The sequence below is a fragment of the Puma concolor genome, chromosome D2 (genome assembly GCF_028749965.1).
Source record: "Puma concolor isolate L17-30 chromosome D2, mPumCon1.1.hap2, whole genome shotgun sequence".
In the NCBI taxonomy this organism is placed as follows: domain Eukaryota; kingdom Metazoa; phylum Chordata; class Mammalia; order Carnivora; family Felidae; genus Puma; species Puma concolor.
Genome location: NC_141677.1, coordinates 58238377 through 58262585, shown reverse-complemented (window position 1 = coordinate 58262585; position 24209 = coordinate 58238377). Strand labels below are relative to the sequence as shown.

Genomic DNA, 24209 nt, shown 5'->3' with positions numbered 1-24209 from the left:
GCTCAGCGTTCACAACTGTACAATGGGCAGAACGGAGACCTAGTGTCCACGAAATACTCAATAAATCTAAAGGGACCAGGGCAAAGGAGTGGACCTGTTACTCCAGACACCACACCATCCGGAGCTCCCTTGAACTGAGCGCCCCTGTCCCTCGCTGGCCGCCCCCCACCAAGGGAGTCTAGTGGTCCCTATGACAGTGAGGCACTCCCTTGTGAAGGATACTGTGCTCTGGGCACTGACACCTCCCGCGACTCACTAAATGGGGGGATTCTGGGGGGCAGGCATGTCACTCGGCTTTGCAGCGGAGGAAACTGCGCCTGGGACAGGGGCTCCCGAGGCCACAGGCACCCCCAGGCAAACGCAGCGCGCTGGTGCCGCGCCGCCGGTCTCTCGCGGGGACTCTGATCCTCCCACAGTCTCTCCTGCTGCAGCGCGCCAGCTTCCTCCAGGGGAAACAGTTGAGCCCTCCCGCCCCCCCCCCACCCCCGCCCCGCTGCCCCCTGCAATTTCATGACCCCAGGACTTCCCGGGCCAGAGGCGTGTGAACGCCCGCTGCGCGCTGGCCCGCGGCCCGGCGGGGGGCGGGGGGCGCAGAGCCAAGGGGCCGACAGGGCCGGGCTCCCGCGTCGACAGGGCCGCCCGGGGGCGGGGCCTGTGGGGCCTCCTCCGCGGGCGGCCGGGTGGGGGGCGCCCGCGGGCAGCAGCCGGATAAAAAGGCCCCAGGGCGCCCAGGGAGGCCCGTAAGCGCTGCTCGGCCGCGGAGTCCGGCCCCAGCCCCAGCCCGACCGTCCGTGCTCCAGCTGGTGAGCCCCCCCCCCACCCGTCCCCCCACCCTGCGCCTGGCCCCTGGCCCCGGGTCTGTCTCTTGCCGTCCTGTCTGTCCCACTTCTGTCTCTCTGTGGGGCTTCAAGCTTCTGAGGGTTCCTGAAGGCTGGGGTATGGGAGGGATAGGGGTCCCATGGACAGTTGGCCTAGTCCCCTAGTAGCTCACCAACCTGCTTCCAGTGGAAGTGACCAAATTAGGGAGCTTGGCCCAAGGCCCGCCCGGGGTGGTGCGCCCTGGCCTGGGGTGCTTGCGTGTCTTGTTTGTGAACACGCTGAGTGTAACCATTTCTCTGCCCTCTCACCCAGGAAGGAGGCAGGGGAAGGGGCAAGGTGGGTTCCCATGTCATTCCTGTGACTTGGGGGACAAAGAGGCAGGGTGGAGCGAGTCTCTTCAACTAAATAAACCAGAGCTGGCTATGCTAGAGGGTGGGGAGGCAGAGGATGAGGGTGGGCAGAGGGCTTTGACTGCCACACGGCCTGGGCCTGGATGGTAGAGCTCAGAGCCATTTGCTGGCACTGCTTCAGGTCACCGTAATCAGTGATCCCAGGGAGGGACCCCATCCCCAAAAGCCAGAGAGAAGGGCTTCAAGTGACCCTGAGGCTGGTGCCCATGAGGGCAGCACCCACCCCATGCTCTCTCCAGAACACCCTTGAGCATTTCCAGCCCATCCTAGAGGGGCCAGGTCAGGCCAGGTGCCAGAGTCCCCTGGTAGCACCTGGAGCAGGTGCCTTTCCGCTTCAAGCTTCAAGCTGGCAAGGTCCTGGATCTGTCACTTGGTTGCACTCAGTGCTGGCACCAACCCCAGTGCCCTCACACCACGGCTGGGCCATCAATCAGCCAGCACCAGGGTGGAATTTCATTCATCTCCCTGCCTCCGTTTCTCCTTCCCCTCCTCCTCCGGCATCCATCTCTCTTGTGGCTGAGAGCCTGGCTTCTGGAGCCTGGCTTCCTGGGTTTGAATCCCAGCTGAGCAAGTTATTTAGCTTCTCTGGGCCTCAGCTTCGCATCTATAAAGTAGAGACAAGTATTCCATGGATAGGTTTAAATGTACTCTAATAATTAATTATTATTATTAACCGCCCGCCACCACTACCACCACCTTCCTACCCTGTGCCCTTCTCCTTCACTGGCGAAAAGAACTGCCACTTTTGAGGCTGTTTCCTTCTCTGAGGGAGGCTTCCCAGCCTGGTCGTGTTCCCTATGCTGGGCACTGGAGGAAGAGTTCCGGGGAGACACTGTGGAGGCTGGCTGTGGAGATAGGGAGCAAACACCTAGAGTGCTAGGAAGGTGAGGGCCCGGGAGGGCTCCATGGAGGGGCGGCATTTGAGCTGGGTGTTGGAACTGAACAATCAGGGACAGAGGGAAGCGTATTCCAAATAGAAGGGGCAGTGAGAGCAGAGGCTTGGGATGTGGAAGCAGAGAATGGAAGCGTATGTTTGGAGAATGGTGAGAAGGCAAGTTTGGGGTGAGCAGAAACTACAGGGGGCCCTGCAGTGGCGGGAAGGCTGGGAGGAGGGACTCTCAGTTCCTGCTTCGGCCCCATCTACCCCCCTGGGAGCTCTCCTGGCAGCAAGCCTCACCCCACCCCCATCCCTGGGTCCTGCAGCAGAAGCCTGTCCCCGCCTCCAGGCAGGCCCCTTGGTGAGGAGGGAGCCTACCGGCCCTGGACTATGCTCAGCCTCCAGTAAGCTCTCCATGGTGCTGTGGGACATCAGCCACAAGCCACACAGCAGACCTGCCTGGCCCACCCATTGGCCCATCACTAGCAGGACCCCTGGTGCTACACCCTCATTTTATAGGTGTTGCATCTGAGTCCCAGAGAGAGGGAAGCCCCTAACTCAAGTCACATAGCCATTTGGTGGCAGAGTGAGGGCTCCCAGGGGATGGGGGCAAGGGCAGGGGGCGGGGTCATCTCTCAGGTCCGCCCCAGTGGGTCCTATCAGCTGGAGGGCCCTGAACCCAGTCCTTCTCACCCTCTCACCATCTGTGGAAGGTCCCTACCCACAGTGACTTGGTTTTGGCTCAGTCCCTAGCTGTCCACCTCCTCCTTAGGGGTTCTCAGAGGAGGCAATGGCACACCCCAAGCAGCAGAGAGCAGGCTGCTCATGGTGACAGTGGGTTGGGAGCCCCACAGGCCCCAGAGTGAGGAGTCACATGAAGAAAACAGTGTTTGTGTCTGGAAAGGAAGTGCAGGAGGGATCCCGGTGGGAAGAGACTTAGTGGTGAAGATGGAGAGGAGATAATACCCCGCCCCAGGGAGGGGAGCAAGGAGAACCTGGGCTCCGAGGGAAAAGGGGCACATCTGGAGAATGTCACAAAGAAGGGTACTGGGAACTTGCTGATGACTTAGGGTGTAGCCTCCATTCCTTTATCCAAGAGGGGCTGCGACCAAGCCAGACCAATGGTTCTATAGTGGCTGTGACAGTTACTGTTGATAATAGTTACCTGTCAATGGAGAGCTTCTCTTCTGAGGGTTTAACATGTATTCATCATTCATTTAATCTGTACAAGAATCCCACGAGGTAGGTGCTATTTACGATCCCCATTTTACAGAAGCAAAACTGTGGCACTGAGAAATTAAATCACTTGCCCGAGACGACCCAGAAACTAATTGTTGGAAGTGGAATGTGAACCCAGGTGGTCTGACTCCTGGTCTGTACGTGTACACGCTGTGCAGTGTCATCCATGCGGCCGTGATATTTCCTGGTGTCACCTACATACATAGCTGGCACTTATCTGGGCACTGGGGGCACCATCCCCACGGAGCATCCTTCCTGAGCCCATCTAGTACACTCCTAGGAGCCCCCTCCACCCAGCTATGGGCTCACCAAAGCAGGAGGATCAGTGGCTGAAGGGGGAGGGGTTGTGTGCAGGAAGGAGCAAGGACTGACTCCCAGCCAGACTACCAGTCTGTGGGGACAGGAGTGGCGCGGGCCCTGTGAGGCCCTCCCTGCTGAGACTGACCGGCTATGCAGTCTCCTAGTGGCAGCGGTGGCCGTGGAAGAGGGGGTCTCCCCAGAACGAGCTCTCTCAAGACTCAAGCACTGAACAGGGAGTCAAGGACCCAACGTTCTCCACCCTGTTCCAGGCCAGCCTTAACCCCTCACCAGCTGCAGAGCCTGGCGGTGGAGGAGCCTCAGCACTGGTGGCTGTGGACACTCTGGCAGCCCTAACCAGCTTTCCCCTTTGCTCCTCCCCTACCCTGTTCCCGGGACCCAGGCTGCTAATGTATGAGGGGGAGAAGGCCAGCCCTTAACCTCAGCCCCCTCTAGGGACCCAAAGAGCACCTGATGTGACTACAGGAACCCTGTCTCTGGTGTGTGCTCACTGCCTCAAACCCTCCCGTGGCCCTTCACTTCCTACAGAATGAAGAGCGACCCTCTCGTGGTGCCCAAGGCCCTTGCTTATCTGGCCCCAGCCTGTGCCTCCACTCTTGCCCCCTCCAGGCCTCCAATACTACAGTACCGGGGAAAGAGAGGACGCTTTCTGCTCTTGCCCTCTTTCCTCTTTTACCCCCTCTTCTGTCTACCTGCAATACCCCTTTCCCCACAGAGGGAGAACTCTTATTCAGCCAACAAGGCCCTGATTAAGTATCCCCTCTCTGAGAGCCTTCCCTGCTTCCCCTTCTCTGAGCTTCATGAGAGCAGGGGGTAAGTGTTTGATGTCTTCTCTTCTGTGTCCTGGCATCTGGCCTAATAATTGGCCTGAGGCAAGTATTCCAAAAATGTTTGTTGAATCAGTGAATCACGTGTCTAGATGCACCCAGAGCTTGAGGATATCATAGACTATCTTAGCTAGAGGAAGTATTAGACAATTTTTGGCTTAGTTTTGTCACTTTAGTAATAAGGAATTAGGACCTGGAGAATTTGAGACACCTGCTCAAGCCATACAGCAAATGAGTGGTAGAGGCCTGGATCCCCCTCACATGACTGTTTCCCCTCTAGCATTCCATGTGCCTTCCATGGTGAGGGTGGCCAGGGTGCAAGAGTCATGCCCCTGGGGTAGCTATTCTGGACCTGAGGGCACCCTGGGGACTCCCCTATGACTCAAAGGGTAGGCCACCCCTTCTACCAACATATAGGACTGTATCGAGAACAGCTAGTTACTGAGTGCTGTGTGGTAGGTTTGTGCTAAGCACTTTACCTACAGTGTTTAACACTTTCAACACTGAGACAAGGATTATTATCCCCACTTTACAGATGAGGAAATTGAGACTCAGTAAGGTTAAACTTCCTCAAGGTCACATGGACAGCGAACAGTGGGTTTAGACCAAGTTGCCTAATCTCAGAGCCCAGACTCCACCGATGCCACAACACACACATGTACATATGCGCACACACACTTGGAGGGGCCCTGCCGTCTTTTGTCCCTGACAGCCAGCAGAAGAGGCCTAGGTCAGGGGTAGAGGTGGTGATCACTGTCAGGGGTAGAGGTGGTGATCACTGTCACGTTTACTCATTCCTCAGGTGCCTTGGCCCCAGCTGCCCTTGAAGTCACCACGATGTGGTCCCTACCAGCTGCCCTCTCCCTGCTCATGCTGCTCCTGCTCCTGCTCCAGGCCCCTCCTTGCAGGCTACAGTCACTGGGCACCACGAAGCTACGGCTGGTGGGCCCAGGGAGCAGGCCAGAGGAGGGCCGCCTGGAGGTGCTGTACCAGGGCCAGTGGGGCACTGTGTGTGACGATGACTTCGCTCTCCAGGAGGCCACGGTGGCCTGCCGCCAACTGGGCTTTGAAACAGCCTTGACCTGGGCCCACAGTGCCAAGTATGGCCAAGGGGAGGGTGAGTGCCTGGTGCTGCCCAGCAGGAAGACAAGGAGATGATAGTGGGTTTCTCTCAAAGGCTGAGCATCCTGAGGCTTCAACAGACTCCTGCCCATCCTTTAATACCCAGCTCAAATGACCTCGTCCATGAGGTATTTCCTGAGTGCCCTGGCTGCACGAGACCCTTGCTCCGACCCTCCCACTCTCACCTACAGTGAGGTCACCACCACCACCACCCTACTCCATTCTTACAGAGTGATTGGCACACAGTAGGTGCTCAGCAAATGTTGTTGAGTGAACAAATGGATGGATGAATGGGTGGACAGATCTAATCACTAAACCTACCTGGCATTTTCCAAAAACAGATTCTACAGGACCTGCTGCCAAAAGGAGGCAGCAAGTAGGGTTGTAGATACCAAGATCCCAGGAGAACCAACTCCCCTCCCCCACTTCTACTCAGGCTCTGGAAGAAGACAGTTGATAACTGTGGGGTCCTATGAAGGAGGCACAACCCGTGACTTGCTTCTCTGTCCCTAAGCATCACCCGTCTCCTGCCCACAGGACCCATCTGGCTGGACAATGTGCGCTGTATGGGCACAGAGAGCTCCCTGGACCAGTGCATGTCCAATGGCTGGGGTGTCAGTGACTGCAGTCACTCGGAGGACATTGGGGTGGTGTGTCACCCCCAGCGCCAGCGTGGCTATCTTTCTGAGAGGGTCTCCAATGCCCTTGGACCCCAGGTGAGGAGGCTGTTCAGGCCCTGGCCAGAGCCAAGTGTTGGGTCACGGGACGGGTGATGAACCTGGAGGAAGAGGGAAGGGAAAAGCAGCAGAGTGGGCTGACAAGCGTCCCTGGAGCCCCACGTCATGTTGGCGGCCCAGAACAGGTGCACAGACAGAGGGCCTAGCTTACATCAGGGCAGGCTGGGGGTTCAGGCTGGGCCTGTTGGGGATCGCTGAAGCTACTCCCCACAAGGGAGGCAGCAGGGGTGAGGGGCTGCCTCACACACAAGGCCCGGCCACAATTGCTGCCTCTTCCCGGCACAAACAACCTCGAGCTAAAAACAGCTCAAGCCAAACAACAGGAGCAGGCAGGGCAGGTCCTGGCTCCTACCCTCCAACTGCCAGGCAGCCCCAGTCTAAGGACAGCTGGCCCTGGCCCACAAATGCAGCAGGCCAGGGTGGGGTGGTCCCCATGGTCTGAGTCACCCCAGGGCCAGGGCGGGGGTCCCATGGGCCAAAGATCCTGCTGGGAGTCTCAAACAGCTGGTCCATGCCCATCCTCAGCTCTCCCCAGGGTAACACAGAGAAGGCCCCTCTGTGCCCAGCAGAAGCCTCCCAAACTCCAAGGGGCCTGACCCTGATCCCAGGGGGAGCACAGACCTGCCTGGTTCTCTCTAGAGTTGAGAGAGGACCGTAGATAAACCAAGGTTCTCTTGTGCTATGTGGCTTCGACAGATGACCTCATCTCTGGGCCTCTGTTTCCTGGTCTGTCCATTGAGAGCCTGGATGGAGTGATCTCTAAGTGCTCTGAGCCCCGGCTCTCCCATGTGAAGACCTTGTAGCAGGCTCAGTGGGCGCAGAAATCCTGGGGCCCACAGTGACTCTGTACCCTGCAGGGCCGGCGGCTGGAGGAGGTGCGGCTCAAGCCCATTCTCGCCAGCACCAAGCGGCATAGCCTGGTGACCGAGGGAGCAGTGGAGGTGAGGTACGAGGGACATTGGCGGCAGGTGTGTGACCAGGGCTGGACCAGGAACAACAGCAAGGTGGTGTGTGGGATGCTGGGCTTCCCCAGCGAGGCACCTGTCAACAGTCACTACTACAGGTAGGAGGACAGTTGGACGGAGAGCTGCGGGGGTCAGGGGGCTGTGGGGCAGTGGCCGAGTGCGTGCACCCACGTGTGAGCATATGTGTGTGCGTCTGTGCGTGAGAGAGACACGTATGAGTACGTGTGCGTGGCTGTGACATGTGGGACCTTGCAGAGTTCAGGGAGTTGGGCAGGGTGGCGTCTGTGGCAGGACATGGCCGTGGGTGTGGGGCTGGGAGGGAAACAGTCCCAGCTGGACTTCCGGGCCTCTCAGAATAATGAGAGGGAGTGTGAGGATGAACTTGGAGACCCTGGGAAGAACCTCGAAACAGAAAAACACTCTACTTGCTAATCGTATGAAAAGAATTGACCGTAGTACAGAAAGCTTCCCAGATGAAAACAACTGAACGCAAACCTGTGTCCCTGCTTAAAAACTGGGCTTGACTGAAGATACTTACGGTGGTGCCCACAAGTATACACAGCCTGAGCTCTGGTCTCCGCTCTGCCAACTCCACGCTGTGGGCCCTCTGTAGGGCCCCCGGGGCCTCGATGAGCCAATCCGCAGGGAATTTCCTCCACTCTGATCTGAGCCAGGCTTTGACTGCTTTGCGTGTGAGCAGGACATGGGGTGGGGCAGCATTTGGGAGAGGAAACATAAAAATACTGTCAAAAACGTGACAGAACTGTCACAAGATTGCATCAGCCTCTAAATGGTACAGCTCTGTGCTAGTGAAAACTAGATGTGTTTCTCGTCAAGGGCAAAAGCCCCCACCCTGCATCCGAGTGGTCGCCCCCTTGCACACCTCCAGTTGGTTTGGTGGCTCTGTCCTGTGTCTCTGTCTTACCTGGGCCCGCTCCCAAAGACCAGGCGCGCGTGGCTCCGTCCCTGGGGATGACTGGGATGAGGGCCCCTGACTCCCTACTGCCTGGTAATTGCACCTCTGGGCCTGGCTGACTGGCCCAGCACCCATGAGGAGGAGGGCAGCCCTGATTATAGCCTCTGAGTGGGCAGCCCCCACCACCAAGGTCTCCAGCTTGCACCCGCCCCCCAGGACCTCTCCCCTTTTCTCAGGGCGCTCCCTCAAGGCTCCCCTTCATCTGCATGTGGGGAGAGGGCGAGCTGGGGGCTGCCCACTCAGGGGCGGTCCAGTGCCGAAGAAACCCCCGTTGGGGACTAGTCAAGGTACCTTGCTGGGCCCCGCTTTTCTCCCTGGGAAATGGAGATCATCGGTGTCTGTGCAGAGACCCCGTGTCAGGGCTGAAGCTCAGCATTGACATAATGCGGCCAAGTTTACAGACAGAGTTCCAGTGCAAACTCAAGAACAGTTCTGAGGAGCCAGGGCCCAGGGGGTCTCCTGCACCCACTCCATCCCCACCTGTTTTCTCCCACCTAGGAAAGTCTGGAATTTGAAGATGAAGGACCCCAAGTCTAGGTGAGGAGCAGCATCCTTAGGGGAGGGTGCAGAGGGGTGTGGCATGAAGGGGAGGGCATGTCCCTTTCCTCCGCAGTGCCTTGGCCTCCCTGACTCCTGAGCTCCCTCAACCCCTCCCCACCCTCAGTCTCCCTTGTCTTCCAGGCTGAAGAGCCTGACACAGAAGAATTCCTTCTGGATCCACCAGGTCAACTGCCTGGGGACAGAGCCCCACATGGCCAACTGCCAGGTGCAGGTGGCTCCAGCACGGGGCAAGCTGCGGCCAGCCTGCCCGGGTGGCATGCACGCTGTGGTCAGCTGTGTGGCAGGGCCCCGCTTCCGCCCTGCGAAGGCAAAGCCTGGGCGCAAGGAATCCTGGGCAGAGGTGGGTTGGGCTGGGTCTGAGCAGGAACCGGTGGGGAGGGGCTCTCCTGGACAGGCTGGAGGGGAGGGGAGGGAAGGGGAGGGGAGGCCCGCCCCCACCGAGGAGGCATTGGTGCAGACTGGGAGGAGGACACAGCATGGTAGAAACTTGGGATTTATTTAAAAGGAAACATTTATATCCCGACCATAAATGGAAAGCTGACATCACTTGTCATGAATAGAAGGCAACCATAAAAACAGTAATTACATCGTAGCTAACACCCATTTGAGGCCCGAAGGTATTGAACCTGAGCCTGGCCCTTTGTTATAAAAAGCAACGCCTAAGTGCCGGTGAGGTGTTACAGACATGGCGGCCCCACAGTGGGATGGCCTCCTCCATGAAACAGGAGGGACCGGAGGAGTAACTTCCCCAATGTGTGAGTCAGCTTAATTAATGCCATGCCCCTGCGCAGCTCTCAAATCATCTCATACACCCCTTTGGGAAGCATCGATCTAGTTCAGCCCCAAAGAACAGGGAAGAAGCCAGGGCTGGACAAAAGGAAGGAACACCCCCCGCCCCCCCCCCCCAGAGATCAGGAAGGCTTGAGAAGCCCAAGAACCCCAACTCCTAAGGTTCCCTTGTTACTACTACTGTCAGTGTGGTGGTTCTTTGTCATGAAGAAAGAGCACTTGAGAAAAATGGCTTATGGGAGGTAATATCTCTGAGCTGTCAGAGGTGGGACTGGAGCTCCCTGTCATGGGCTCGCCCAGCTTGAAGGGGCCCGGCCCAGGCCCCCTGCCATGGCTCAGCCCCTGCCTGCTGCCCCCTCCTCAGCCTGCCCTGAAGCTAGTTTTCTCGCAGCAGGAGCCGAAGGTGCGCCTCCGCTCTGGGGCCCAGGTGGGTGAAGGCCGGGTGGAGGTGCTCAGGAACCACCAGTGGGGTACCGTCTGTGACCATGGATGGAACCTCATCTCCGCCAGCATTGTGTGTCGTCAGCTTGGCTTTGGCTCTGCTCGGGAGGCCCTCTTTGGGGCGCAGCTGGGCCAAGGTAGGTGAGGAGGCCTGGGGTGGGGCGGGAGGATTTGGATGTGCCGTGGCTCCATCCCTTGGTGTCCAGGGCCCAGGACAGGAAGGTCTCCCTGTCTATGGAGGGGAAACCACAGGTGTGGGGTTACAGAGATGGGGCCTTGCACAGCACCTCTCCCTCTCCCCCGTAGGACTGGGGCCCATCCACCTGAGTGAGGTGCGCTGCAGGGGGTATGAGCGGACCCTCACTGACTGCCCCTCCCTGGAAGGGTCCCAGAATGGTTGTCAACATGAGAATGATGCCGCCGTCAGGTGCAACGTCCCTAACATGGGCTTCCAGAATCAGGTGAGCTCAGACTTGGGCATGACCTCAGGCTGGGGGGCTAGGAAGCCCTGAGAGAGAGCCCCAGGATACATCAAACCAGTGGGCACTTTCTCAGAGCCAGTCTGTAAAGCCCTCTCCTCGAAGTCCCCTGGCCTGGCCCACATCCCCTCAGAGATGTCCAATGGTGGCGGGCACCCTTGAGGCAGATACGCTGTCCCACCACAGCCTCTCAGGCCCCCGGTGAGGCTGCGAACGAAGGTGGCTAGGACAGAGGGCCGCAGGACTGTCAGTGCTGGGAGAGGCACTGGCAAGGCTGCGTGGGAAGGTCAGAGTTCAAGGGCCCTGCAGACGTGGATGGTGGACAAGTCGATCGCTCATGTCTCTGATCATGGCTTTCTTCTGTAAATTGGGGTTAATTATCTCACAGGGTTATTGTGAATGGGACAATAGATATGAAAGCCCTCTGCCATTGGCAAAGCCATCACTAATGGTAGAATTTCAGGTAAGAGGAGCACAAAAACCAGAGCAGGTGAGGCACCTGGAGTCAGGTGTCCCTTTTGGGCAGGGACATCAGACACTAGCAAAACGTCCCCAAGGAACAGAGGAGATGAACCCAGAGGAGTGTCGTGCCCAGGGCTGCACAGCGAGCTAGGCCGGGCAGATCCAGGCTGGCTGTCCTGAGCCCTCTCCTCCCGAGGCCACTGTACTCCTCACACACCTGTGACCCTTGCAGGTGCGCCTGGCCGGTGGGCGCAGCCCTGAGGAGGGTGTGGTGGAGGTGCAGGTAGAGGTGAATGGAGTCCAGCGCTGGGGGGCCGTGTGCAGCGATCACTGGGGGCTCAGCGAAGCCATGGTGGCCTGCCGACAGCTCGGCCTGGGTTTTGCCAGCCACGCGATCAAGGTAGGTTCCTGTTGTGCTTCCCAACGTCCTGTGCTACAAGTGCTAACCCTTCTTGCATTCATTCAGTGATGAATTTTTGAGTGAAACTGGGGGGCCGATAGAATGCTGGGCACCAGGGACAGTGTGGAGAACAAGACGTGGCCCCTGCTTCATGGGACAGTCAGTAAAGTGAGGAAGGCGGTCACCGGAAAACATTCACATAACAGACACATACTTTTGTATGTTGTCTGTAGGAAAGATGACTGGAAGTTACCGGGAGAAGGTGGGGTGGGGATAAACAGCCCACGCAGAGACCCTGTGGCCCATGGAGGCTTGCCCCCATTGGGGAAATCAGGGACCAGGGCCGGAGTGGGGCTATCAAGGGCCAGTGGTGTGATATGTGAGGGAGGTGGCAGGCAAACCGTGAAGTCTGCAGTGCACGTTTCTCGAAAATCTCTTCTGTGCTGTGTGGCACACTGTTGGGGTGGAGATCAGCATGGATACAGGAAACCTAACATGGCAATAGCCCAGCCGAGAAGTCACGCTGGTGTGGCCCAGGCTAGTGGCCGTCCTGGGGGAAATTCAGAGAGATTCGAGAGGCGCCAAGGAAAGAAAATCACGAGGCCGGGGCGCAGCTGCGATGCTACCTCGTCCTCCATTGGGCCCGCCTGGCCGGTGGGGCTGCCGGGTATTCCTCACTTAGAGAACTGGGGCCAACCCTACCCACAGCCGTCCGCCCAGGGCGACCCGAGGCACAGTTGGAGAAACAGGGCAGGCCACCTGAGTGGGACAGGGGACAGGGCCCCCTCTCCAATAGCTAAGGGCAGCCGTGTGGAACAGGGTGGGGGCAAGGCCAGTGGCGGAAGAACCTTCCTGCCTCAGTGCAACGGAAGAAACTTCTGCTCTCGGAGGGGCGCACAGTAGCAGGGAGCGTCCCATCCCTGAAGACTTCTGAGCCGAGGCCGGACACAGCTGGGCAGAGGTGGTCCGACAGGGCTCTAGAGCACGAGCATCAGAGGAGAGGCTTCCAAAGCACCCCTCGGCCTGAACCAGGGGCTGCTGGCTGTTTTCTCAGGACACCTGGTACTGGCAGGGGACGCCGGGGGCCGGAGAGGTGGTGATGAGCGGCGTGCGCTGCTCAGGCACAGAGCTTGCCCTGCAGCAGTGCTCGCGGCACGGGCCGGTGCACTGCTCCCACGGCGCGGGGCGCTTCTCGGCCGGAGTTTCCTGCACAGACAGTGAGTAAAGTCCACGGCACCGGTGGGACAGTTTGGTGAGCCTGCACCTCCCATTCTCCAAGAGGGCCCGAGAGCTGGTCCCAGCCCCAACCCTGGAAGGGTGGGGGGTAGGAGGGCGGGACTTGGAGCACCGGCTCTGCCATTACCAGCTGTGTGTGGCCAAGTCCTCTGTCACGTGAGGATCCAGCCCTGCCCTGCCCAGCTCGTGGAGTTATTGTGAGGATTAAAACAGAGAATATGAGAAAACCCCAGGATACCCAACAGTGATTTTCAATTTTCCTGTCGTGACCGTTAAAAAAAAAATGAAACAGGATAGAAAACGAGAGAATGTGTCACACTTAGTAAGGGCAGTCATCCTGGGATTATGTACGTGTGTGCTGGGCCACGGCGTAAAATGTATTTCATAGTGCAGCTTGTAGTAAGAAGAGTCTGAAAGCTGTTGTACGGGGAATGCAACTGTGAGGAGCGTGCACGGCCTAAGGCTCTGCTGTGTGTCCTCCCCCGGAGCAGTGGGGTTGGCCCAACAGGCCCAAGCCTGTTCTGAGGCATCGGTCCACCCCCCACACCCAGATTCTCGGGGCGGCAGCGTCTGTTTGACATCTGCCAACCAGGCCGATGCCAAGATAACTGTGGCCAGTCCAAAGGCTCAAGCTGGCACCAACGCGTGCAACTACTTGACTTTCTTCCCGGCCAAACTTGCATGCCAAGACAGCCTTGACCTTTGTCAGTGAGCTCTGGGGCTTCCTCTCTGTCCAGTGCACCCTCGCCTGCAATCATGTGGCACCAGAGTGGGCCATCCCGGCACTAAGGCTCACAGCACGTTGGGGGCCTGCTCCCCAGTGTCTCCCCATCCTGGGAACCCTGCACCCCCTCCCTGGTCTACTGCCTGGTGAATGCTTTGGACACTCCACAACAGCTGAGCACAGACAGGCGACCTGCTGCCTGTGGGACCATCCCTATCTCTCCTCCGTGGTTTTTCTCACTTTTTCCCTTTACCCTCTCTCCTTCTCGGTCTCTCTGAAAGCTCTCCTTCTTTCCCTCAGGAGCACAAGGGTCTGTCAGTGGGCATAGCCTGGCTTTCTCCAAAACACACCACAGGAATTTCAGGAGCATTTAGTGACAGTACAGGCATCATCTGGCAACCCAGCCAGTTCCTGCTATCACCCTCCGTCCCCAACACCCCCACCCCCCGCACTGAAATAAACCAGCAGCCCCGTCTCACCAGCCTCAGCACCTAGGCTCCGCCAGGGGATGCCTCTACCAAAAATCTAAACTGTAACCCAGCTTTTCCAAGAGCAAGCATTGAGAATGGGCAACTCTTCTCTCTTGATGTTACATGGTAAAAGCTGCAGCTCTCCACATTTCTGTACAGGGAACATGTGTTTTCCAAGGGCGGGGGGTGGGGTGGGTAAGAGCCCCTGTGACAGGAAGGGAACAGGAGAGGCACTGAGCAGCCTTTCGAGCAACGGGGACTTTTATGCACAGAGAAGCACCAGAAATGTCCACGATGCCTCCGAGGAGAGAGCACGGGATGGCCTGGTATGAATACCCAGGATAGCAATCCTGTTAGAACAGGAGCTCTGGAGGAGGCACAGGCCTAGAACTTCAGCGGAATGGACCAGAATGGCAGAGCTCAGGAGCAGGCCCAGAGATGAACCTTTCTGACCCTTCCTGCCAGTTCCTTGAAGGAACTGAGACCCAGAGGGAGTGACTGAGCTGAGGACGCCAAGCTGGAGGCAGCGGGGCTGAGGAGGGACTGTGAGCCAGGCTACACAAAGGCCCCCGGGAGCTGAGAAGCACCTGACAAAAGAAAGACTAGCTTACATCCACTGCGTGCTTACCCGACAATGACCTAAGCACGTTCCAGGTACTGGCACGATTGGCGTTATTATTATCCCTCTCTCATGGATGAGGAAGATGAGAGACAAAAGGTGAAGCAAGTCACAGAGCTACTTAATGGTGCAGTCAGAAATTAAGCAGGATTTGAACCCAGGCAGCCTGGCTCCAAAGCCATCATGCTTAACAGTGACACTGTACCTGCTTCCCAGGCCAAGGCAATAGATCGTTCCTCTATTGCTAGAACTCCCCAGTCTTAACTCCTAAACCTCCCTACTCTTCTGGGTAGAGCTCCACTTTTCTGGTAGTTCCTCCAAGAGCTTGGTTTGGGGGCATGCCTGTCTCCCTATGCCCAAGAGCAAATTGGCCGCCTTCCTACCTTTTGCACGGCGTTGTGCCTCCTGTGGCCCCAGGTGCTCCGGACCTTGTGATGAATGCCCAGCTGGTGCAGGAGACGGCTTACTTGGAGGACCGCCCGCTCAGCCAGCTGTACTGTGCCCACGAAGAGAACTGCCTGTCCCAGTCTGCCGACCTCATGGACTGGCCCTACGGGCACCGGCGCCTCTTGCGCTTCTCCTCACAGATCTACAACCTGGGCCGGGCTGACTTCCGTCCCAAGACAGGCCGCCACAGCTGGATTTGGCACCAGTGCCACAGGTTAGCGCCTGCTCCTGCCTTGGCTCTGGAGGGACAAAAAGCAGAGTCCAGGAACCAAACCAGTCTGGTCTTTCCCTGACCCCACTCACTTTCCCGGAGGGGTGTGCACTCTGGGTTAAGAGCCTTCCTTCCTAGACACCTTACTGGCTTTGCCTCCAGGAGCCACTAGGGAGCCCCAGGAGCATCGACCGGCCCTGCCAGCCGGTCACTCCCTTGCCTGTCCTGGATGTACCCCAGTTGATGGCGCTCAAAGGGTGCGTTTCCCCAGGAACGGCCAGGGGAGCAGTCATTGCCGGCTGAGCTGGTCTCTGTTGGAATATTGGATAATTTCTCTACATTGGACTTTGGGCCTTGTCTTTGAAAACCACATTAAGGTGGGGACTCCTAGAAACCTGGAGACCCAAAATAGACATCCCATCCAGGATGCTAGCTCTGCAGAAAAAGTTTGCTGGTTTCTGCCACAGCAGAGCAAGGCCCCCAAAGAAAAGTATGAACCCTGTACTAAAAGGAGACAATGGGCATTCTTTCCTGTCAGGAGTCTCCAGCCCACACAGGACAGACGATGCCTGTAACAAAGGCAGAATGGAAAAATGGTATTTTCTTGTTCAGGACACAGCAGGGTGGGGAAAGCTGAGTGGAAGGGGCAGCGACTTTGGGACTTGGCCTTGCTGAGATAATGAGCACCTTTCCCTGCAGCATGAACACAGTTGTCATTAGAACTGGATTGGAAACAATGGTAGCAATTTGGTCCCAGGCTCACAGGGAGGAGAGTGAGCCCCGCTCCTCAGCGGCTGGACTCCTAGGCTGGTCCCTCGAAGTGTCCCTTCCTGCCACCTCTGATCAGGCCTGGTAGCCAGGCACCAGCCTCCCGGAGGCTACCAGGACAGCACTTACCCCCCTCACCTGGGTTAACGCCCTAGAGGGTGGGGGCAGCAGTGCCTTGCTGCCTGGTGGGGATGACGGGAAAGTAGACCCGGGGTCCCACTAATCTTGGGTTGGAAAGGGAGAAGGGCACTGACCTGCCAGCTCCTCCAGAGAGGACCCTCTCCTCTTGTTCTCAAGCTCACAGCTCTTTCCCTTCCGCAGGCACTACCACAGCATTGAGGTCTTCACCCACTATGACCTACTCACTCTCAATGGCTCCAAGGTGGCTGAGGGGCACAAGGCCAGCTTCTGCCTGGAGGACACAAATTGCCCCACAGGTATATGGTTTCCTGTCAGCATCTCCTCCTTGTGTTCTACTCCTCAGCCCCTTCAGGGTGAGGCTCCCTTCTGCCCTCAGATGAAGTCACCTCAGACACCTGGAGACTCTGGCCTGGCAACAGTCAGCACTCCAGGCAATTCAGAAAGATCGGTTTCTTACCTTCTGACATCTTAGGTGGAAGGTCCACTGCCTCTGCATTCCCAACGCACTTCGTACCGCTTCTAAATACTTAACACTATTTTGGATAGTAGTTGCAGGGCTATTTCACTTGGGCTAAGTTCTTTGAGGGCACAGATCGTCAGATTCCTACTTGCCTACCCACAGTTCCCAGCCCTTAAGGACAACATGGCAAACACTGGCTCTTCAAAGGGTTGGACGATGTATCCTTAGCATGTAGGGCTGGAACCTTCCAACCGTATATCCTAGGCCACCAGCCAACAGGAATTTCCACTAGAGCATCCAAAGAAATAATCTGCCATAGATGGAGGTTTGCTAGAGCTGGGTTCATGGTTAGTAGGAAATCTGGCTCTGATAGTCATGCAAGTTATGTAACGGAATCGCAGGTCCCTAATCTGATTGCACTTGAATGGTACGAATGGCGTGAGGATTAAACAGCAACTTGAGCAGAATGCTTGGTCCTGAGCACCTATCACTGCCTCACTAACCGTCAGCGCCATTCCTCACAGGACTACAGAAGCGCTATGCGTGTGCCAACTTTGGGGAGCAGGGAGTGACTGTCGGCTGCTGGGACACCTACCGGCATGACATTGATTGCCAGTGGGTGGACATCACAGATGTGGGCCCTGGGAATTATATCTTCCAGGTAAGGGGGTTTGGGGATTCCCCACAGGAACTCCATTTCCTGCACATATTCCAGAAGTTTCCTGAGGTCAAATGAAGGAAGAGAGTCTCACAAATAGGGCCTCCGACAGGCCTGGCACTTGAAGGAGCTCTGCTATGGGGAAAGAACACTCAATGAGGATCCAGAGGATCCTAGGTTTGAGTCCTGATTTAATGGACAATGTCAAATAGGAACAAGAGTGCCGGCCTTCTGGGTGACTGTAAGGACGAATGAAGTGAAGAACAGAAATACCCTTTGTGAGATGACAGGAAATATAAAGGATTATTCCAGCCACTGCCAACTTCAGAAGCCACATCACCTGCTTTCAACTGTCCCCCTCTCACTCCAGGTGGTTGTGAACCCCAAATACGAGGTGGCAGAGTCTGATTTCTCTAACAACGTGATGCGGTGCCGCTGCAAGTATGACGGGCACCGGGTCTGGCTGCACAACTGCCACACAGGTAAGTGCGAGCCTGTGTGGGGCCGGTATCTGTGGGCTCAGGGAGCCAGGGGAGGCTGTGTGCATGTCTGTGTGTGACTGGACTGGGCGTGCAGAAGGTCAGGGATGGAACAGAGAGGAGTTTCCTTTGACGTCTTCCCAGGTAAATTTCTAGATCCAGCTGGTCCCACCAGCAGCCTCACCCAGTAACTACTTGTGTCCCTCTTTGTCCTGAAGGTGGCGTGGATTATAAACTCCGTCCCCCATCTATCCGGGGGTCTTTTCTCTTACTTCAAGTCAAGATTTCTCTTTGCCAGGCCCGTTATTGTTCACTCCCCCATTCACATGGTCTTTCTTAGCTGTCCCCACCTTAAGCTGAATGCCTCACGGGCAAAAGTGGAAGTCCGCCAGCTGGGTTGCTGTCCCCAGCTGTGAGCACAGCACAGGCCACAGGGAACAGGGCTCAGCACACTTGCAGGTTTGGTAGAACTGGACAGAGGAAGATGCAATGATTCAGTGGGGTACAGAGTGAGGAGGTGGTTGCTCCCCTGGTCTGTAAAGGAAAGTAGCAATCCATCTTCAAGTTATGAAATGCCTATATTTGCTATGGGGTGTTTGCATTCACACATATGGGGTAAGGTGGGGCAAGACTGGTTTATTCAGTCAGCAAACATTTAAGACCCACTTCTGTGTTGAACACTATGCCAGGCACTAGTTAAATAAATAGAAGTAAAACGTGGAGCTCAGTGGTGAACAGGGTAAGCAGGCATGCAAATGGATAACCCTAATACGGAGTACTCCAAATCAATATGAACCAATGCTGAGCAAGCATGGAGAGAAAGCAACGACCTGGGGGTGAACAAGTTTTCCCAGAGAAAGTGACATTTGAGCTGGGTTTCAAAAGGAGGGGCAGAAGTCAGGGAAGAAAGGAAGAACTGGAGAAAGAGCATAGGATTTGGCCTCGTTGGATTTGGGGACAAGGCTTCATTGGGATCTAAATCCAAGTCCAGGGGTGCCTGGGTGGCTCAGTCGGTTGAGCGCCTGACTTTGGCTCAGGTCATGATCTCGCCGTTTGTGAGTTCGAGCTCCGCGTCGGGCTCTGTGCTGACAGCTCAGAGCCTGGAGCCTGCTTCAAATTCTGTGTCCCCCCCGCCCACCCCTGCTTGTGCTCTGTCTCTGTCTTTCAAAACTGAATAAACATTAAAAAAATTAAGTCTAAGTCCACCAGTTTCTGTAGAGCTGTTAAGACTGAAGGAAAATCTCAACCACAAAAACGTTTTCTTTGTTTTAAAATGGAGCTATATACTTCAAACCCGCTAAAGCTCTTTGTGGGCAGGGTTATGGTGGTTCTTGCTAAGAGAACAACTATCCTGTGGGCTTCTGGGAACCACTGACAAATTTCAGTCAAGGGGACCAAAAAGATCAGATTTATGTTTTCAAAAGGTGAGTCTAGCAACAGATGTAAGACAGTAAGAGGAAATAGTCCAAGTATTTGAAATTGTGTGACTGGGTCGATTTTGCTGCCATTAAAGGAGACAGGGACGTGAGAGACATCGGAACTGGAACCTCAGACTGCACAGTGGAGAGCAGGCTGCTGGGGGTCCAGGCGGTGAGGGAGGAAAGAAAAATAGTGCTGTTCTGGCCACTGTGAGGGTCCCTGCAGAAAGCTAGGGCAAACCCAGTAAGAGTACAAAGGTATTTCATGAAAGGACTATTTATATAGTGTGTGAATAGGACGAAAGAATTAGATGTGAATAGGACTAAGGAAATGAGAGGATACCAACAGTGGAAAACTGTTAACACCTTTTGGCTTGAAGGGGCACCGGAAGGAGCCAGGAGAAAGCTCGAGCTTGGGGTCAGGGAGAGCTGATGAGGCCATCACCACAGAACAGAGAAGAAATACCCCAGCCTCCCCCACCTGCCATCTGCTGATCTCCTGCTTTTGCTCCCCACTGACCTAAATCAGAGACCAGAGGCTCAGGGGGCCAGGGTGAGGCAATTTCCAGGGGCCAATTCTGTAGAGCACAAAAAAATACAAAAAGGGTAGAGAAGGAATCTGGGGATGGAGAGAGGGCAAAAAAGAATAACCAGCACAACCCTTTCCACTCAGTAGCCTATTCTTTCTTATGTCCATGAAACTACATGTCAGGGTCTCTTTCTACAAAATGGATTGGTGTTTGTGCCCATGAGTGACCTAATGTAAAGGGTGAGCAGGGCAGAATGTGTGTGTGTGTGTGTGTGTGAGTGAGTGAAGCTGTTAGGGAGGGGATGAGAGCACGGTAGGGTTGGCTACTTACCTGTTCTTCTTTGGTCCACAGGAGATTCTTACCGAGCTAATGCAGAGCTCTCCCTGGAGCAGGAGCAGCGTCTCAGGAACAACCTCATTTGAGGCCATCACCGCACACTTCCGGCTGCTGCCCACACACCAGATACCTCAGCTTATTGGAGCCATGCCCTTCACAGAGCCCTAACTCAGAAGGAAAGGGGCCAGTGCCAAGTGGCACCAAGAACTGCTCAGGAAGCCCTTTGATGGCAAGATATCAAACGAAATGGTACTGCTCCCTCAGGATGACTCTGGGCCTGTCCCGTAAAGGCCTTTGGTCTACAGTCTGTGGCCTCTAGGCTTTGTTCAGATGAGCTGCTCTTCCACAAGGAGACCCCATCTTTCCCAGATCTTGCCCCAGTGTTCTTGGCTCAGGAGTAATCAGTTCCTTAGAGATGGGCTGTGACCCAACCCCCCATTTAAACGGTGCTTTGCAAAAAGTCTTGGAGTAGAGGACGAAGGACAGAAATACACAGGAGGCAGGATTAGCTCTGCTAGAAGCTCAAAGCAACACAACTTGTGTCAAAGTCACAACTGGCAGAGAAGTTGATGAATTGAGTCCCTTGTTTGATCTGCGCTCATTTAGAACTCACCTGTCATTCTAAGAGTCTGCTCTAGTGCCTTTAGCTTTATCCTACTGCACATATGGGTGTTTCTAATATCCTGGAAGCTTAGGCCTCAGGCATCCCCTTATCTCCTGATGGGCCAACACCACCAATTACTGAGTGCTTGAGAAGGGGCAGGACTTGCAGAAGTGGCCAGATAGGGTCTTCCTACAGAGCAGCAAGAGAAGTCCAAGCAGAAAGGCTGCTGCGATAACATGGACCCCGGCCCCTGCCAGGGCCTCTGCCAAGGAGAAAATATGCCATACACCTGGCAGGCAATCCAATCTCCCTCAAGATCACTGTGCATCTCAGGACTTGCCTCAATTTCAGGTCTCAACCAAGTTTCTGGAGTGAACTTTGCATGGAATAAGTTAGACACACGTTAAGAGATGATCCTTACAGGTCTGATGCCCTAGTGCCAATAAAGGTTGCTCAGTATGGACAGCTACAAAGACAAGACTGGCTATATAGCTCTTTGGGGTCCCTAGCCCATGAAATCTAACCTTTTCCACTCTTGCTGAGCTGGTGACTAGTACACGTGGGGCACACATACTACTCACAACAGTCCCACCACACTTCTCTGAAATCAGCCTTTGATGTTAGCAGACTATAGTCTGCTTCCCAATTCTCTCCCCAGGCTCAGGGCTGAAACGTGGGCTGGAAAGGTTAAGGGACAAAAGGGAGGAGGCAAGAAGGAAAAGCCCAAGGACCGTAAACTTTTACAACTGAGGCTGCAAAGCTGAAATGAACAGTAGCAGATGGGGCAGATTTACAACAGTACACCCCTCCCCACAGCATGTGAGCTATCCCCTCCCTCCTTACGGGGTAAAAAGGGACATGATCTTGAGCTATCCTCTCTGAATACAAAGAAGTGCTTTCTTCCCCCTTCTCTTCTACCTTCTCCACTCCTTCATCAGGCAAAGGGAGCATTATATCTTGGCATGGCAGTTTAGGTAAACAAGGGAAGGACTGATTTCCTGTTGGATCCAGAAAACCTCTCCCAAACAGTAAAAACATTATACTCGCACATGCAGCTAATGGTCTGTGAAAGAATGTGCAGCTCGTGGGGGAGCGTGTGGCGGCTGATGACTAGACTCAGGCAGGGAGGTACCCACCGCTTCTTCCTGCATCCAGTTTCCGAGAGGGCCAGAAGAAGCGGGCCAGGCAGCCAGCCACTGGCTCCGGTCTCAGTCTTTTTGGCCACATCACACACTTGATAGGTGCAGCCCGTTCTAATTCTTGGAAAAAGCTATACAAGGGCTGTGCTGTTACACCACCGAGTTGAAAGGGAAGGACGTGGGAAGACTGGTGGCTGGCATGGCTTGTAACTAGATGAGGAATGTTAACAGAATACCAACCACCAAATTCCAGACAGAACCAAAAATGTCAGAAGACTTTCACCCCGGCATTCTGTAGTCTGAGAAGCTGAAGTGCCAGGAACCTCGGCTTACTAATTAGAAGCCTAATTTATTTCTATTCCACCAAGACCTTCACTCTATGGGGAGCATGTTAGGACTCCAAGGGGATGTACATTTCTACTACAGATACCAGGTGACACTGGGATTTAGTCATTTAACATGTATGAAGCAACAAAAACACCTAGCAGAGTACATTCATAGTCTTCTGGAATATCTAACAAAGGAGCCAGGGGCAGCTACAGGGTGCTGTCCAGTTGGCTCAGCTTGTGAAGGCATATGGATGGGGCCAAGGATGTGGTTTCCATCTGCACAAGCTCAGTGTAGTCCATGCTGGGCCGTGGCAGGTCCTCTTACCTCCACCCGTACACATCAATGGAAAATATACCTAAAAAGCACACTCTCAGGGCGCCTGGGTGGCTTGTCCAACTTCGACTCAGGTCACGATCTCACAGTTTGTGAGTTCGAGCCCCACATCAGGCTCTCTGCTGTCAGCACAGAGCCCACTTTGGATCCTTCCTTCCTTAGAAGGAAGTTCTGTCCCCCTATCTCTCTGCCCCTCCCTCCCTTGCGCATGCTTGCTCTCTGTCTCTCTCTCAAGAAAAGAACAGCACGTTCTCTACTAATGGTGGAAGCAGCAACACTTCACAGCTTTAGGTACCGGCTAAACACAAATCCCTTCTGTGGGTCTAATTATAAGGATAAGTCTGAAAGTTAGAGGTGGCTGATCGCAAGCTGGAAAAAAGCATACGCTACTAGCCACTTAGTAGACAGCATTAGAATGACAACAGTACCTTAAAAGCTAGGAGTAATTAAGAAAACTGGGTAATAAACATGCAGCTCTACGTTACCAACGCCCTTAAAAGCCAAAATGCTCGGGGCGCCTGGGTGGCGCAGTCGGTTAAGCGTCCGACTTCAGCCAGGTCACGATCTCGCGGTCTGTGAGTTTGAGCCCCGCGTCGGGCTCTGGGCTGATGGCTCAGAGCCTGGAGCCTGTTTCCAATTCTGTGTCTCCCTCTCTCTCTGCCCCTCCCCCGTTCATGCTCTGTCTCTCTCTGTCCCAAAAATAAATAAAAAAACATTGAAAAAAAAAAAAAAGCCAAAATGCTATTAGAAAAGGGAAGACAAGTAATAGGGACAATCATCTTTTTTACTGCCCAAGGTCACTCTTAGCCTTGAAGAATCAAAACAGAGCAAAGGTGTACCTCAGAAGTGTACCATTCAGTATGAAGCCTGGCTACGATTCCCTGCCTTTCCTTTCCAGTGTAGCCATGCTGTTCGAACAGACCTGTCTATCTTAAAGAAGTCTGTTGTGTGAAGACAGAGAGCACAAGCCCTGTGGCTACAAGTCAGAGAAGTGCACTGGACCCAATACTAGGACAGAGGATCAAGAGGTGTTATTTAATCCTCTCACCTTGAAAGGGAGGCCCTGAATAGGAACAAGGGACACTTTCAGAACTGACCAAGAATGAGAAAAACAATGCTGAGGAGCTGCAAGAAGCCTCCAAGACCAGAATAGCAGCAGGGATAGTTGGGTCAGGGCTAAGACCCAAGGCCAGTGTCATCTGAGGAACATTTGAACAGAGCCCCCACTCTAACATGTTCTAGGCAGTGCTAATAATCCATCACTGTCATGGGCACCACACACAAATATGAGGCTGCCGCCCTCAACGAAAGCATGATGGGACACTACGTCTTGCTAGCTCAACCTATTAAAGTCTAGCACTCCCAGTTCTTCAGTGCAGAACTTCCTTCCAAAAACAATGAGCGCAGGTATGAGATGGATAAAGCCTGAATTGGCGGCTCAGGCTTGTCAGTGTCCTTTAGGAAACTGCTCACTGCCCAGAGGTGTTTGTTTTATTCTGGCAACTCTTCACTGTAATGGATCATCTGGTGTTGCTTGCCAGGTGCCTCTGGCACAGGCTGAGAAGATGATACCGAGAACATGCTGTGTGCCAGAAGCCTTCTGCAGAATGTCAGGTTTGACAGAAATGGGAGAAGGCAAGAGGCTCAGGTGGGCATGTCCAGGGAGGGCAAGAAGGGGAGGGGAGCTACCACATACCCATCCCGAGAGAGGCATTTTTGTAGTATACTCAGGCAGAGAGATAGAGGACCAGCAGTCTACTCAGTGTGGCTCAATAAAGCCAACAGATCCACTGAACCCAGGCACAACTTTATAGGGATGAAGATACGAGGAGAGCTGTTCCCCAGTTTTTTTGTGGGAATGACAAAAGTGACAAATAGCAGTGA

The 24209-nt window shown here is 55.0% G+C and overlaps 1 protein-coding gene across 3 annotated transcripts; it reads left to right on the top strand.

Moving 5' to 3' along the window:
- Window positions 1-646: 646 nt before the first annotated feature.
- LOXL4 (lysyl oxidase like 4) lies at window positions 647-21001 on the top strand. Of its 3 annotated transcripts, none has more exons than XM_086680586.1 (15): window positions 647-803; window positions 5293-5607; window positions 6150-6328; window positions 7207-7412; window positions 8789-8827; window positions 8972-9191; window positions 10032-10218; window positions 10388-10542; window positions 11255-11422; window positions 12477-12639; window positions 14889-15132; window positions 16219-16334; window positions 17023-17159; window positions 17527-17638; window positions 19935-21001. In XM_086680586.1, the coding sequence occupies exons 2-15, from the start codon at window positions 5328-5330 to the stop codon at window positions 20003-20005; spliced, it is 2277 nt and encodes a 758-aa protein (XP_086536712.1). In that variant the 5' UTR covers window positions 647-803; window positions 5293-5327; the 3' UTR covers window positions 20006-21001. The 3 variants fall into 3 exon arrangements, with proteins under 3 accessions (XP_086536712.1, XP_086536714.1, XP_086536713.1); XM_086680588.1 differs by having other exon boundaries at window positions 648-803; window positions 10035-10218; XM_086680587.1 differs by lacking the exon at window positions 647-803 and adding an exon at window positions 4406-4535.
- The last annotated feature ends 3208 nt before the right edge of the window (window positions 21002-24209 follow it).